The following is a 14,741-nucleotide window of genomic DNA, read 5'->3' on the forward strand; positions in this document are numbered from 1 at the left end:
AGGTCAGATTGGAGCATGAGGCTTTCAACCACCACCATAACTGGGATTAATCAGCGTTTTTGTTGGCTGTCTCAGCAAGGAATCACAGAATCCTGCAATGGTTTGGGTTGGAAGGGACCTCAAAGCCCATCCAGTTCCACCCCTGCCATAGGCAGGGACACCTCCCACTGGCTCAGGGGCTCCAAGCCCCATCCAACCTGGCCTTGAACCCCTCCAGGGATGGGGCAGCCACCCCTGCTCTGGGCAACCTGGGCCAGGGCCTCCCAGCTCTCACAGAAAAACATTTCTCCCTGAGATCTCATCTCAATCTCCCCTCTTTCAGCTGAAAACCATTCCCCTTGTCCTCTCCCTGCCCTCCCTGATCCAGAGCCCCTCCCCAGCTTTCCTGCAGGCCCCAAAGGAGCCCCAGGTTTGAGCAGACCTGGAGGCCGACATCCCCTGGCCTCGAAGGTCCATGTCTGGTGAGACTGCAGGGATGCGGTGCTTGTACCGATGACAAACAGAGGCTGTCAGCCCCTAGAGCTGTCAAGCTGTCACTCTGCAGATGCATTCAAATTGTAGAAGTACCCAGTGTTGCCAAACACTGCATTTGTTTAAGCATGCAGAATTATTGTCATTAATTGCTGTTTGATTTTGGTCTCGCTTGCACCTGCGCAAGATGCTAATTTTAGCAACCCCATACAAACGACTCGCTTTCTCCAGATAACTTTAATTAGGTGTGCTCGGTGCGGTCGTTTTAATGCTCGCGGATTGTACTGATGGAAATTGTGCCCTTTTGTGTTCAGCTGGGCTTCGGGAAGAGCATGCCCACCAACTGCGTCTGGTTAGACGGGCTTTCCACAAACGTTACGGATCAGTATTTAACCCGACACTTCTGCCGCTACGGGCCTGTGGTGAAGGTAGGTGGGAGCCTTCAGCGTCTAGTTTTAATTGTTCCTGTCTTCCTCTCTTCCCATCCTGTCCTTTCAACCCCGACTGTCCAGGGCTTTATCGCTCAGGTAGAGAAATTCTCTCTGGGGTACAATTTGGCTGACAGGGCTCTGAGCTTTGCATCCCCTTGATCCGACAGCGGTCAGAGCAGTCGCTTCTGGGGTTCTGAAAACCAACCAAAGCATTTGGAATGAACGAGCCGAGATAACGAGCATTGGAAACCATTTGTTGTTCTTTTGCAGTGCAGTCTCTCCCCAACAAAACTTCAGAAGGCGAATATGGAGGAACCGCAGTGTAATTATGTAGTTACACACATGCGTGCTAATTACTTAATTAGACATCGCCATATTTTTTTTCCTCAGACCAAAAAATGATTTTTTTTAAAGGCATTTTGAATCATCACACACAAAAGATGTGGAAAAAGCAGTTGGCGATGGTGCAGCGTACCCGTATTGGCTGTGGGAGCGCTTTACGTGTGCTTAAACTTAAGTGTTGTCCCATGTGTTTCTGTCAGACATGGATGCACTTAAAGTTAAGCAATGTGTGTAAATGTCCCCAGCATCAGGGTTTTGCCTCCTTAACAGGGCTTTGTGGGCTTGTGTTGCAGCTTTGACTTTCTTTATAGCTCGAAGAACAAGTCCGTGCTGCTAGAGGCAGGTGATATTTGGAAATTGGGCATTCAGCAACTGGCGAGTGGTACTGCAGACTGGGATACCAAACCGTTCCCGTTTGGGGATTAAATGTTCCCTTTACCTTTTTTCCCCCCTAAAACACATTGGAAGTTTTTCCAAAACCTAAAAGTAATGAAAAAGAAACCACAAAACTCAGTCGCCAAAGAAAAAACTTAAAAGTAAAACACAGAAAAACAAAATAAAGGCATAAAATACCTCAAGCCACAATATCCACAATTCACAGCAGTCCCGTATTCTTCGATCGTCTCTCCGTTATGATTACACCTCATCAGAAAAGCCTGGAAATTCACCTTGCTAAAATTTATTTTCCCTCTGGTATCCTTGTGACTTAGGATTCTGTTGGGACTGGCGTTAAGTCCTGTGGATGAGGCTCTTATTTGGTTTTTGTTTTGTTTTTTTGTTTTTTACAGGTGGTGTTTGACCGCTTAAAAGGCATGGCCCTGGTTCTCTACAATGAGATTGAATATGCACAAGCAGCTGTAAAAGAGACCAAGGGGAGGAAAATCGGTGGGAATAAAATTAAGGTGTGCAGAATGATCTCAAAACAAACCAAAACTAATTGTGTTTAGGCCTCACCCCTTAACCGCCGGCATTTGCAGACTGCCAGGCAAAAGGAACACATAGCAGGACACGGATGTCCCAGCACCAAAGGCTTAAACTACCTTTTTATTCTCGGCTTAGGGAATCTCGGAATGTTACTTGTAGAGCCTTTTCCAGCATTCTGTTTCGCTGAACTTGTCTCTCTCCGCTCCTGCATGTTGGTGTCCGTGTTGCTACCTCATGTGCCCCAATCCAAGGCAACCTCTTGTCCGTTTCCGTGTTAGAGAAGTGAAACCGGAGTGTGAGTTCCTCTGGGGTGACGCGTGGCTGCGTTTCCGCTGCTCCGTGTGGTTGTCTGGGCTCTTGAGCTGGCCAGGATGCTCTGTGGTGGCTTGCGTGTCACGGGGCACGGCAGCCCAAGCACACACGACAGCAGCTCCTTCCTTGGAACAGATTTTAAAAGATAATCATGAAAAACACTACTTAAAAAAAGCAAATAGAAGCTTCTTTTTCCTGGAGCGCCGCTTCCCGTGGACAGGGCTGTCTTGGATTTGGGTGGCTGCGGTAATACCTGTTCCTACTGTCCCATCAGTTCCACTGACTGGGGAGGTAAGGGCTCAGCCAGCCCTCTGAGTTATTTTCCTTCATCCTCCTTTCTTCTCTCCTGAAGAGTGGGTCACGATCTCTCATCGGGTGTGTTAACAGCGGCTTTGGGCCCGCTGGAACCGGGGTTGGCCATACGGCCGTTTCAGAGTGTGGTGGTTGGATATAAACGACCTTTACACGCGGTAAAACTTCGGGTCGTTTAGAAGATCCGTGTCTTGTGTTTGTGGGTCTTGATGTGTGTGTGCCTGTGCTCCACCACTGTGGTCACGCAGATGTCTGGGCTGACCTGGCAAAAACAGGAACTAGAATGTTAAAAATAGTGTATTACGTGGCATATATATAGTTAAAACCATCCTAATCCTTCATTTTTGCATCAGCTACACCATTAATATTGTCACCCTTGGCTAGAAAGCATCAACTCCTGGAGCTGCTGGAATAGGGAGCTGTGATTCGGGAGGCTTGGTTCTGTTCCCGGCGCAGGCAAATAACTTGGAGTCTGCAGTAGATGCCTCTTCTGTTAAATATTGTCATTCCCACTGTCAGTTGTGCTCCCGTCTTCAGACTCGGCAGCAGTGAAATGGTGTCAACATGGGATGGTTCTCTCACTAAACGTGATTTATTCTTTCTTTTTCAGGTGGACTTTGCGAACCGAGAAAGTCAGCTGGCGTTTTATCATTCCATGGAGAAAACGGGTCAGGATATCAGAGACTTCTATGAAATGCTGGCGGAAAGGAGGCAAGTGTCTCATTATCATCATTGCAGTCTGATCCTGTTCCAGCATCATTAAAGTGCAATAAAACTCTCTCTGGGTAGTAATTATGAAGCAAACACTTGGTTTGGTTACTCTTAACTTCACCCTTCTTTTTGAAGTTCTATTAGCAACTTTTTACCGTATTTTTAACGTCTTTTAGCTTTTCAGTTTGTATTTTTCAATCAAGTGTGGGTAGTTGCACTTACACCATGCGAATGGCAGGGATACTGCCCCCCTCAGGTGTAGCTGGTTTCTGGAATTCCTACTCGAAGGAGGTTTTGGCCTCCATGTGATCCATAAATTTAGGATCTAGTTGCTGTGGTGGGTCACCAGGACACAGTTGTGAGTCATTCATCGCTTCCTAGGAATGCAGAGTAGCTTATCCACAGCGCCTTCCCGTGCCTGCAGGAGAAATGGATACGTTATGGTCCGACAAACAACTGCTGCTCATCTGCTGAGCAGAGACCGAGATTTGCTCTTCCCCTGCCCCTTCTAACCGTGCGGTTTGTTAATTTGGTAAGAAAGTAAGAGTGAGGCTGCAGTGGGTTTTTTTGCTGTGACATGAAAACCACGTTCTGCGTTGCTGCCCTCCTGCAAACTCTGTCGCAGAGGGACCTGGTCGCGGCTGCAGGCCCGGGCCGGGAGCAGCCTGGCACAGCAGCACACCTCATTTTGTTCCTTTCTTTCCTTTGTGTTCTTATTATTGGGGAAAGCTGGAAAGGGAAGCATTTTCTTCTTGTGCGGATGTGTTTTTATTGCCGTCAGAGGCTGGCTGAATTGGTTTACTTATCATAGAATCATAGAATCACCAGGTTGGAAGAGACCCACCGGATCATCAGTCCAACCATTCCCATCAATCACTAAACCATGTCCCTCAGCACCTCGTCCACCCGTCCCTTAAACCCCTCCAGGGAAGGGGACTCAACCCCATCCCTAGGCAGCCTCTGCCAGGGACCAATGACCCTTTCCAGGAAAAGTTTTTTCCTGATGTCCAGCCTGAACCTCCCCTGGTGGAGCTTGAGGCCATTCCCTCTCGTCCTGTCCCCTGTCCCTTGGGAGAAGAGCCCAGCTCCCTCCTCTCCACAACCTCCTTTCAGGGAGTTGGAGAGAGCAATGAGGTCTCCCCTCAGCCTCCTCTTCTCCAGGATAAACACCCCCAGCTCTCTCAGCCACATGCTCATAAGGAATGAATAAGCCCAGCATGACACTGGTTGTACCTGCGCACGAGGTACAGCTCATGGGTTCTTGCAGCAGAATAGGTCGGTCTCGCACACGAAACTGCCAGATATAAAAGCGAGAAGGGTCTGGAAATTGGCAGTCGGGATTTGCATAATGGAAATAGATGTGTGCGTTCCCCAGTCCGTGCCAGATGTTGTGATGTGCCAGCTAGCAGGCGGTAATAATTCCCTCTGAACCAAAGCGAATCAGAAAGCAGCAGGGCACTATTGGGTGTCTTTTAGCGCAGAGGAGCCAGCTGGGCTCATCTCCGCCATGGAGTAATTCCCAGTAGAACACTGGTGTCTGAAACAGCGCGGTAGCCTGGGTTTCATTTCTGTATGCTCATGTAGTCATTATGAGATATTTAGGAATCATGGAAGGGTTTGGGTTGGAAGGGATCTGAAAGATCATCTAATTCCAACCTCCCTTGCCATGGGCAGGGACACCTCCCACTGGATCAGGGGCTCCAAGCCCCATCCAACCTGGCCTTGAACCCCTCCAGGGATGGGGCAGCCACCACTGCTCTGGGCAACCTGTTCCAGGGCCTCCCCACCCTTGCAGGAGAACATTTCTCCTCGAGTTCTCATCTCAATCTCCCCTCTTTTAGCTTAATGCGATTGATGGATTGAGCTCTGCAGCATGACTTGCCATTCTGCATTCTCTGTCCCTCTGAGCTCCTCCTGGCAGGTTGGGTCCCCTGCAGTGGTGCTAAGTTCTGCACTAGCCAGGTTCTCCTAGTTTGTAGGTGTAGCCGGTCTAAATAGGACCCAAAGGAAAAAAAAAACACAAAACCCCCATGGTTATTTTTTTTTAACTTCACAGCTGCCTTGCAAATTTCCTGCTTTGCTTGCAGAATGATTTTTCTGTCTTCATGTTTTGTTTCCTTGTGTTCTTCTTTAATTGTGAACGTTTCTTATAACCTGGAACATGTCGGCTTTTCATATAAACCATCAACTGTGAAGGCAAATAAATATAAGTGAGACAGGGTGTGCAAAACGCTCCGTGATGGTGGAGAACGGGAGCAGCAGCTCCGTGCTGCTCCTCTGCCAGAGAGGCCTGTAGAGAGTTCCAAAGGGTGTATTTTTGCATTCAGAGGTAATAATGACACTAACTGCTTTTTTCACCAAAGGCTTCCCATGAATTAATTCACCTGATGTCATAAACAACCTATTCCGTTTTTTTTTGACCTGGTCTTGCTCTAAACAGGCAACATCAGCACGTCACGCACAGCAGAAGAGCTAATTGTGGAGTTAAATGGTCACTTACAGGGTTTAGGGTTTTAAAAAATGTCCTATTGCCACTTCACTGCTCAGTGCTGGAGGGGTTCCAGCCTCCGGTTCTGATTTGAGTCGTGTTTCCAGAGGTCCTTGAGACAGGGTGGTCCTCGAGACAGGGTGGTCCTCACCAGGACAGCCAGAGCGCTGCGGCTGTGCCGGCTCGGCCGAGCTTTACTGCAATGTTTGCATTTGGCAGAAGGGAAACAGTGGGGCTGATGAAAAGATGCTTGGCAGAGCTGTCAGAAAACGACTAATTAAGTGCATACAGTAACTGATCAGCGAACAAAGCGTTTAGTCCACTGCGCACCCATTCGTTGATGTTAAATTCAGCTGTGTACGGTGCGCATCTAAAGAAATCATCATAAAATATTTCCCCTCGTAGCAAAGATCGTGGTGGCACTGTGTGGGGAGGAGAACTGATCCGTTTATTCTCTTATTTAGCAGAGACGAACGAAGAGGATCTTACGAGTACGCCCCTGACCGTACCTACTACGAGACTGTCCGGACTCCCGGGACGTATCCTGAAGATCCTCGGCGCGAATACCCGGCTCGAGGCAGAGAATTCTACGCAGAGTGGGATCCCTACCAAGGAGACTACTATGACCCACGCTACTACGATGACCCGCGCGAGTACCGGGATTACCGAGGCGATCCGTATGAGCAGGACATCAGGGAGTACAGCTACCGGCAGCGGGAGAGGGAGCGGGAGAGGGAACGCTTCGAATCCGATCGGGACAGAGACCACGAACGGAGACCGATTGAGCGCAGCCAGAGTCCGACGCACTCCAGGCGTCCGCAGAGTCCTGGAGTGTCTCCCTCGCAGTCGGAAAGGCTGCAGAGCGATTCGGAGCGGAGGATTTACAGCAGGTCATCGGATCGCAGTGGCAGCTGCAGCTCTCTGTCTCCTCCGCGATACGACAAGCTCGACAAAGCCCGTGTGGAACGCTACGCGAAAAATGAAAAACCAGAGAAGGAACGCGCTTTCGAGCAGGAGAGAGTCGACAAGGAGAAACGCTTGGTGAGAAAGGAAAAGCCGGAAAAAATAGAGAAGGAAAAAACCGATAAGCAAAAGCGAAAAGCAAAAATCCATTCGCCCAGCTCGCAGTCTTCTGAAACGGATCAAGAGAATGAGAGGGAGCCTAGCCCTGAAAAACTGAAGGGCAATAGTAAACAAAGCAAAGAGAGAGGAGACAAAGAAGGGACAGCTAAAAACCGCCTGGAACTGATGCCCTGCGTGGTGTTAACCCGAGTGAAAGAAAAGGAAGGGAAAGTTATTGACCAGCCCGCTTTGGAGAAGCTGAGGGCAAAGCTGGATAACGACACTATGAAGTCTCCACTTCTGGAGCAGAAAACACAGACCCAGGCAGAGCAAACCAAGTCAGATCAGGCTAAACTGGAACCTGCCAGAACCAAGGTGCAGAAGGAGAAAGCCCTTGCCAGTCACGTGGAAGTGGTGGATAAGGAGGGAAAACTGAAACCCAAAAAGCACTTGAAGACCGAGCAACCTTCTGAGGGGGCCAACGCGGTTGATTTGGACAAGCTGGAGGCTCGTAAGAGACGTTTTGCTGATGCAAATCTGAAACCTGAGAGGCAAAAAGTGGAAGTAAAAAGAAGCAGCCAAGATGAGGAAGATGCACGCATGGTTTTGAAAAAGCAGCTTGATGCGACGGCTTCGTCTAGAGAAGCGACAGCGTTAAGGGAAGGAGAATTGGAGAGAAAACCCCTGAGGAAGGAGATGCTTAAAAGGGAATCTAAAAAACTCAAACTGGAAAGACTTATTCCTGTTACCAGTCCCAAAGAAATTCAGGAGACTCTTAGCGTTGGTGGGATTGGCATGCGTCCCAGCCTGGACCTGCAGGCGAGGCTCATGGAGGCAGCTGATGAACCAGCAGAGGTGCAGGAGCTCTCTTCCAAGAAACTGAACCCAGTCAAACCCCAGCACAAACAGGTACAGCTCCTGGATGACCAAGGAACCGAGAAGGAGGACGCGAGGAAGAACTACTCTGGTCTGCCTGAGGACACACCTGACCATAAACTCAGTGCAGAGAAGCCTTCGGCAGCTGATACAGAGGAGAAAATAGGCATCGACATCGACCACACGCAAAGCTACAGGAAACAAATGGAGCAAAGTCGCAGGTTGAAACAGCAGCTGGAAATGGAGATCGCAAAGTCTGAGAAGTTTGGCAGCCCAAAGAAAGATGTGGATGAGTATGAAAGGCGGAGCTTGGTCCACGAGGTGGGAAAACCTCCGCAAGACGTCACTGATGACTCTCCACCAAGTAAAAGGAAAAAGACTGACCAGTTTGACTTTGAAATCAGCACTAAAAGAGAAAGAAATTACAGAAGTTCTCGTCAGGTGAGTGAGGACTCCGAAAGGACGTCCTGTTCCCCGAGCATCAGACACTTCCCTTTCCATGAAGACGATGACACGCTCGATTCGCCGAGGCTGATGCCATTAAAGGAAACCAAAGAGTCGCCTAAAATAGAAGAAAAGAGTCTTTCGTATTCCAACATGGCTGTGAGGGAAGACTCATTGAAATTCAACCCTTATGATTCCAGCAGAAGGGAGCAGATGGCAGAAATGGCTAAACTAAAACTCTCCGTGCTGAGTTCTGAGGATGACTCGAGTAGGTGGGAGACACAAGTGAAGCAGGAGCCTGGTCGAGTGGATATCAGCTTCCCGAGCAGCATCGTCAAGAGAGACAGCATACGCAAGAGGTCTGTCCGAGACCTGGAACCGGGGGAAGTGCCTTCGGATTCAGACGACGACGGTGAAAACAAACCCCACTCCCCGAAAGCCTCGTCCTTGTTGGAGAGTTCCAGGTTGTCTTTTTTATTAAGGGACAGAGAAGAGAAGTTACGTGAAAGAGAGGAAAGACTGTCGAGTTCCTTGGAGAGAAACAAGTTTTACTCTTTTGCGTTGGACAAGACAATCACACCAGACACAAAGGCCTTGCTCGAAAGAGCTAAATCTCTGTCGTCCTCCAGAGAAGAAAACTGGTCCTTTCTAGACTGGGACTCGAGATTCGCTAGTTTTAGAAACAATAAAGACAAGGAGAAGGTTGACTCCGCTCCGAGACCTATTCCATCTTGGTATATGAAAAAGAAAAAAATCAGGACCGATTCGGAAGGTGGAAAACTGGATGATAAGAAGGAAGATCATAAAGAGGAGGAACAAGAGAGACAGGAACTGTTTGCCTCTCGTTTTTTGCATAGCTCAATCTTTGAACAGGACTCCAAGCGCCTGCAGCATTTGGAGAGAAAAGATGATGATCTCGACTTCATTTCAGGTCGGTTGTACGGGAGGCAGTCGTCTTCTGACGGGACAAACAGCGCGGCTGATTTGGTGCAAGAGCCAGTGGTTCTCTTCCACAGTCGGTTTATTGAGCTAACACGAATGCAGCAGAAAGAAAAGGAGAAAGATCAGAAACCAAAGGAAGCGGAAAAACAGGAAGATAAAGAAAACCGGCCGAAAACACCAGAAACGGTTCCCGAGAGTAAAGAACCAGAACATAAAACTTCCTCGGTGGTTGGTCCTCCTTCAGTCACTGTCCTGCCACAGGAACCAGCACCGGTTGCCGAGAAGATGGCGAATGAGAAGGTAGTGGTGGAAACGGCTTCTATAAAAGAGGAAAAACCATCTGAACCTACTTCTGCTGCAGAGGAACAAAAACCTTTTCCTGAAGTTGCTGCTCCTGTCAAAATCGAACCACCTGAGCAAATTGAACCACCACCAGTTGTAGAAGCTAGTAAAGAAGTTGTTCCTACAGCCCTTGCACCAGAGGAAGACGCTGTAGCAACTGAGCATCCTTCGTACTTGGATACAAAGCCTCCTACTCCTGGAGCTTCCTTTTCCCCAGGAGACACCAGTGTAGATCCAGAACCCGAAGCTGCCCAGTTGATTCCACCTCCACCCAAGCTGGTTCAGAAATCCGATGAAGCTGCTGAACCTAAGGAAGAAAATCCTCTGCCTTCTGCCAATGCTGACGCTAGCACCAGTCAAAAGGTGGAGGCGGCAGCCGAGGTCCTGCCGCCCGTTTCCGACAATGATATGGAAGTGGAACCTCCGGTGGTTGTAAAAGACAAGAAGTCCTACAAGAATAAACGCTCCAAGACTCCTGTGCAGTCGGCTGCAGCTAATGTCACGGAAAAGCCCGTCACGAGGAAGAGTGAAAGAATTGACCGTGAAAAACTGAAAAGGTCGAGCTCTCCGCGTGGGGAGACGCAGAAGCTCTCAGAATTGAAAGTGGAGGCGGAGAAGGTTTCGAGGAACGCTGCTAAATCCCCTAGTTCTGCCGCAGAGCCGGAAAACGTGGAGCCAAGCTTGCCAATAGGCCGGACCAGGCGCAGAAACGTGAGGTCTGTCTACGCTACCACGGGGGACAACGAAGGCCCGTCTCCTGTGAAGGACTCCATGGAGGTCACTAGATCCACCAGGAAGAGAGGGGAGAAGGAACCACAGGAAACGGTGACAACCATTCCTACAACCCCGAGGAGGGGAAGACCTCCAAAAACCCGCCGTAAGCCGGAGGAGGACATCTCTCCAATAAAGACAGAACCGGTACAGCAAGAGGCAGAGGAGGCTGAAACTAAAGAGGCCGTGGAAGCTCCTAAGCCTGCAGAAGGTTGGAGGTCTCCTAGATCGCAGAAGCTAACGCACAGTCACTCGTCAGCTGCTGCCACCCAGCAGGGGAAGAAAGGGAAGAACGAACCGAAAGCTGATATTGCGGCTGAATCTGAAGATGCTGCTGAAAGAAGCGGTCAGGAATCGGGCATCGGTGATAACAGCAATAAAGCAAAAGCTGCTGAGAAAGAACCGGCAGTGAGCGAGCAGAAACGTGATCGTAAAGAACTGGATGTGGAGAAGAACCAGCTGGAAATCCCCACGGTTGAGATCATTGAGAAGAAGCCGGTGCCAGAAAAGGTTACAAAATCCAAAAGGGGAAGGTATAAGAATACCAAAACCGTTGTGGATAAAGCATCCGTGTGTCTCAAAAGTGTGGAAATACGCCTCAACGTGGACGAAGTCAAGGGTGCCCTGCGGCCGGCTGACGAGGAGCCCGAGCCCGTGGCCGTGTCTCCGGCCAAAATGAAGAGCCCCCCAAAAGAGGACGTCCTGCCACCACATTTTGTTAAGAATGAGGTGGAAGATCCATTCCCAGAAACAGAAAAAGAGGTGCTGCGGGAGCCGAAGCCGTCTCCCGAGGCTGCCCAGTTGGCAAAGCAGATCGAACTGGAGCAGGCGGTGGAGAACATCGCGAAGCTCACCGAAACGCCTCCTGCAATCGCTGCCTACAAAGAGCCGACGGCAGATGTGCCCGAGGTTCGTCAGGAGGAGGAAGGAGATAAACCCGCGCACCAGGCGAGTGAGACGGAGCTGGCGGCGGCCATCGGCTCCATCATCAATGATATATCCGGGGAGTCGGAAAGCTTTCCTGCACCTCCGACGTATCCCGCTGAATCGGAAGCGGAAATCCCCACAGAGCCCTTGGTGTTACCGTCGCCTCGAGAGGAGATGGAGCCTGAGACGGATCAGGCGGTGAATAATATCCTGGAAACGGAGGCGGCCGTCGAGCCTGCGGTGCAGCCGGTTCCCGGCTCTGCCCCGGCGGTGGTGGAGGCAGAGAGCAAGGAGGCCGAAATCAGCTTCAGCGAATCTTCCAACTCGGCGCAGGAGGCCGAGACCTTGCAGGAGGCCGAAGTCGCTCGGAAGGAAAAGGGCCGACAGAAAAGCACGCGGCAGCGGCGCAAAAGGAGCACGGGCAGAAAGGGCGACGTGGCTGAGGTCGGCGCCTTCGAGCCGGAGAGGGTGCAGAGCAAGTCGCCCCCCGCCAGCGAAGTGAAGGCAAAACCCGAAGAAGCCTTGAAGGAGGAAAAGCAAATTAAAACCGCTGCTCAGGCACCCGCGGAGCCAAGCGCTTCCGACGCCAGCAAGGCTGCGGCCGCTGACATCGTCATAGCCGCTCACGAAGCTGTCGCTGAGAGCAGCACCTCTCCGAAAGCGCCTCCTCCCGCCCCTCTGGACGTGGCTGCCCCACCGGTTCCTCTCGACGAGGGGAGTCAGAGTGGCTTCAAGATACGGTCGCCAGTGGACAACGCGCCCATCACGCCGCCGAGTGCCCCGAATTCAGCTCTTGCGGCCATCCCCTCGGCTGTGGCGGCGGCCAAGCTGCCCGCCCCGGTGCCCGCCGCGATCGTCCCCCTTCACTCCGGCGCTGCCAAGGTACCAGAGTGGATGGTGAGGCACGAGGAACCCCGTGCCCGCTCCACGCCCCCGCCAGCTCTCCCGCCGGACACCAAGGCGTCGGATATTGATACGAACTCCAGCACTTTGAGGAAGATACTCATGGAGCCCAAATACGTCTCGGCGACGAGCATAACCTCCACGCACGTGACGACGACGCACGCCGAGCCGGTGAGCGCCCCTCGCTTGGAGGAGCCACCCCTGCACCCCGCGGTGGAGGCCATAAAGCCGGTTTCGGAGGAGAAGGCGGCAGTTCCCGTCACCAACGCCTTGGACCCGCCGGTGGCCGAGGCCCCGGTGTTCAGCGAGAAGGAAAAGATCAGTACCGTGATCGCTCCCAAAGCCACGTCCGTGATAAGCAGGATGCCCCACAGCGCGGATCTGGAGGAGGCTCCGAGGATCACCCTGGTGAAGCAAACGCCCCAAACCCAGACGTGTCTCGTCAACGCCCCCTCACCCAAGTTTAAGCAGAGGTCGAGCACAAACGATAACAGCCGGTTTCATCCTGGATCTATGTCTATTATCGAGGAGAGGCCTGTGGAGACTGGGTCCAGTCCGGGGCTGCGAGTGAACACTTCGGAAGGTGTGGTGCTCCTCAGTTACTCGGGCCAGAAGACGGAAGGCCCTCAGCGAATTAGTGCCAAGATCAGCCAGATTCCCCCGGCCAGCGCGGTTGACATAGAGTTCCAGCAGTCTGTATCCAAGTCGCAGATCAAGCAGGAACCCATCACCCCGTCCCAGCCGGCGCCGAAAGGCTCCCAGACCTCGTCGGGCTACGGGACTGTTTCCACCCATTCTTCTTTGGTACTAGGAACGCAGCCTTACAACACGTCGCCCGTCATCTCCTCTGTTAAACAGGAACGCGCTGCGCTGGACAAGTCTGACGCGGCCCATCTCTCTGTTCAGCCTCCAGCGTCGCAGCCCGGTAAGGTCCTCACGCAGACCGTAAACACTCCTCCCGTGCTCGTCCACAACCAGATGGTCGTCAACAAAAAACTGTCCGACCCGGCCGCTCTCAAAGTGGAGACCAAGACCCTGCAGCCCTCCTCCAACTTGAGTCCTGGAGTCAGTCCTCACCACCCTTCGCTCTCTGGGAAGATGCATTCGGAAGCAAACCACGTCAGCTCGGGGCCCAGCACGCCAACCGACCGGGCTATTTCCCACTTGGGGGTCACCAAACAGGAGCCGCACTCGCCGCGCACCAGCGGGCACTCGCCGTCGCCGTTCCCACGGGCCTGTCACCCCGGCAGCACCTCATCCCCGGCTTTATCGAGCAGCACCCCGGTCATGCTGGCGCCCGGCATTCCCGTTCCGCAGTACATCTCCAGCATGCATCCCGAGCAATCTGTCATCATGCCCCCTCACAGTGTCACGCAGACCGTGTCCCTGGGCCACCTGTCGCAAGGCGAGGTGAGAATGAACACCCCCCCTCTCTCCGGCATCCCCTACGGCATCCGCCCGGAAGCGCTCCACTCCCCCCGAGCTTCTCTTCAGCCCCAGATGGAAATCAAACCTCAGCGATCCAGCACGCCCCAGCCCGCTCCCATCCGCGACATCGTCATGCCGGCCCTGTCCTCCCAGCATCCCGTGGAGGAGGAGATTCACTATCACCACAGCAGCGTGTGCCGCGGGCCCGCTCCCGTCCAGTCCGACGTCCTGGTGATGCAGCCCGATTACCGCATGCATCCCAGCAGCATCCGGCTGGACCAGTACAACGTCCCCCGCGACGTCAGGATGATCATGCACCCGCACATGGCAGCCGTGGGCGAGCACCACGCGGAAACCAGACAGTCCCGAACGCCCGAAGGGGCTGGGAAAACTCCTCCTGTCAGTAAAACCCCGCAGCCCGGAAAAGAGACGCCAAAACCCTCGGAAGGGAAGATGGCGCACTCGCCGCACAGCGAAACGCGGCTGATCAGCGTCCCCTCGGGCAGCCAGCTGCCTGGGCTGCCGCTGACGCAGCCGGTGGTGGTTCCGCACGGGGTTCAGATCATGCACCCCGCAGGGAGCTCCTTCCACGACTACCGCTCCGTGTACGGCGACATGAGGAACTACCACACGGCGGCACAGCTCGGGCATCCGCAGTTCCCGGGGGCATCGCCGATCGGGTTGCCTTCACGGAGCATGACCCCGTCTCAGGTGAGAAATAAAGGGTTTTCTTCTCCTTCTGCCTGAAATCCCCAGCGCTTTGAGATAATTCCAGCCCTGGAGAGGCCACGGGAGCCGAGTTTGGCACTGTGGTCACTCTGCAAACCCTGGATAAGCTCCTAGCACGAGAGAATCAGAGTCATGGAATGGTTTGGGTGGGAAGGGACCTTAAAGATCATCTAATTCCAACCTCCTGCCATGGGCACGGACACCTCCCACTGGATCAGGGGCTCCAAGCCCCATCCAGCCTGGCCTTGAACCCCTCCAGGGATGGGGCAGCCACCCCTGCTCTGGGCAGCCTGGGCCAGGGCCTCCCCACCCTCACAGCAAAACAT

General features: G+C 52.5%; 1 protein-coding gene across 3 annotated transcripts in view; it reads left to right on the top strand.

Annotated features, from left to right (window-relative positions):
- SPEN (spen family transcriptional repressor) overlaps positions 1-14,741 on the top strand; it is a 69,334-nt gene that overhangs the window by 49,210 nt on the left and 5,383 nt on the right. The window contains exons 8-11 of one of the 3 annotated variants that reach the window (XM_069874852.1): positions 786-899; positions 2,033-2,146; positions 3,403-3,503; positions 6,459-14,397. In XM_069874852.1, the coding sequence (XP_069730953.1) occupies positions 786-899; positions 2,033-2,146; positions 3,403-3,503; positions 6,459-14,397 (8,268 nt within the window). Of the gene's footprint in view, positions 1-785; positions 900-2,032; positions 2,147-3,402; positions 3,504-6,455; positions 14,398-14,741 lie in introns of all 3 variants that reach the window. The other 2 variants (XM_069874851.1, XM_069874853.1) reach the window with 2 other exon arrangements.

The sequence above is a fragment of the Phaenicophaeus curvirostris genome, chromosome 22 (genome assembly GCF_032191515.1).
Source record: "Phaenicophaeus curvirostris isolate KB17595 chromosome 22, BPBGC_Pcur_1.0, whole genome shotgun sequence".
NCBI lineage: Eukaryota > Metazoa > Chordata > Aves > Cuculiformes > Cuculidae > Phaenicophaeus > Phaenicophaeus curvirostris.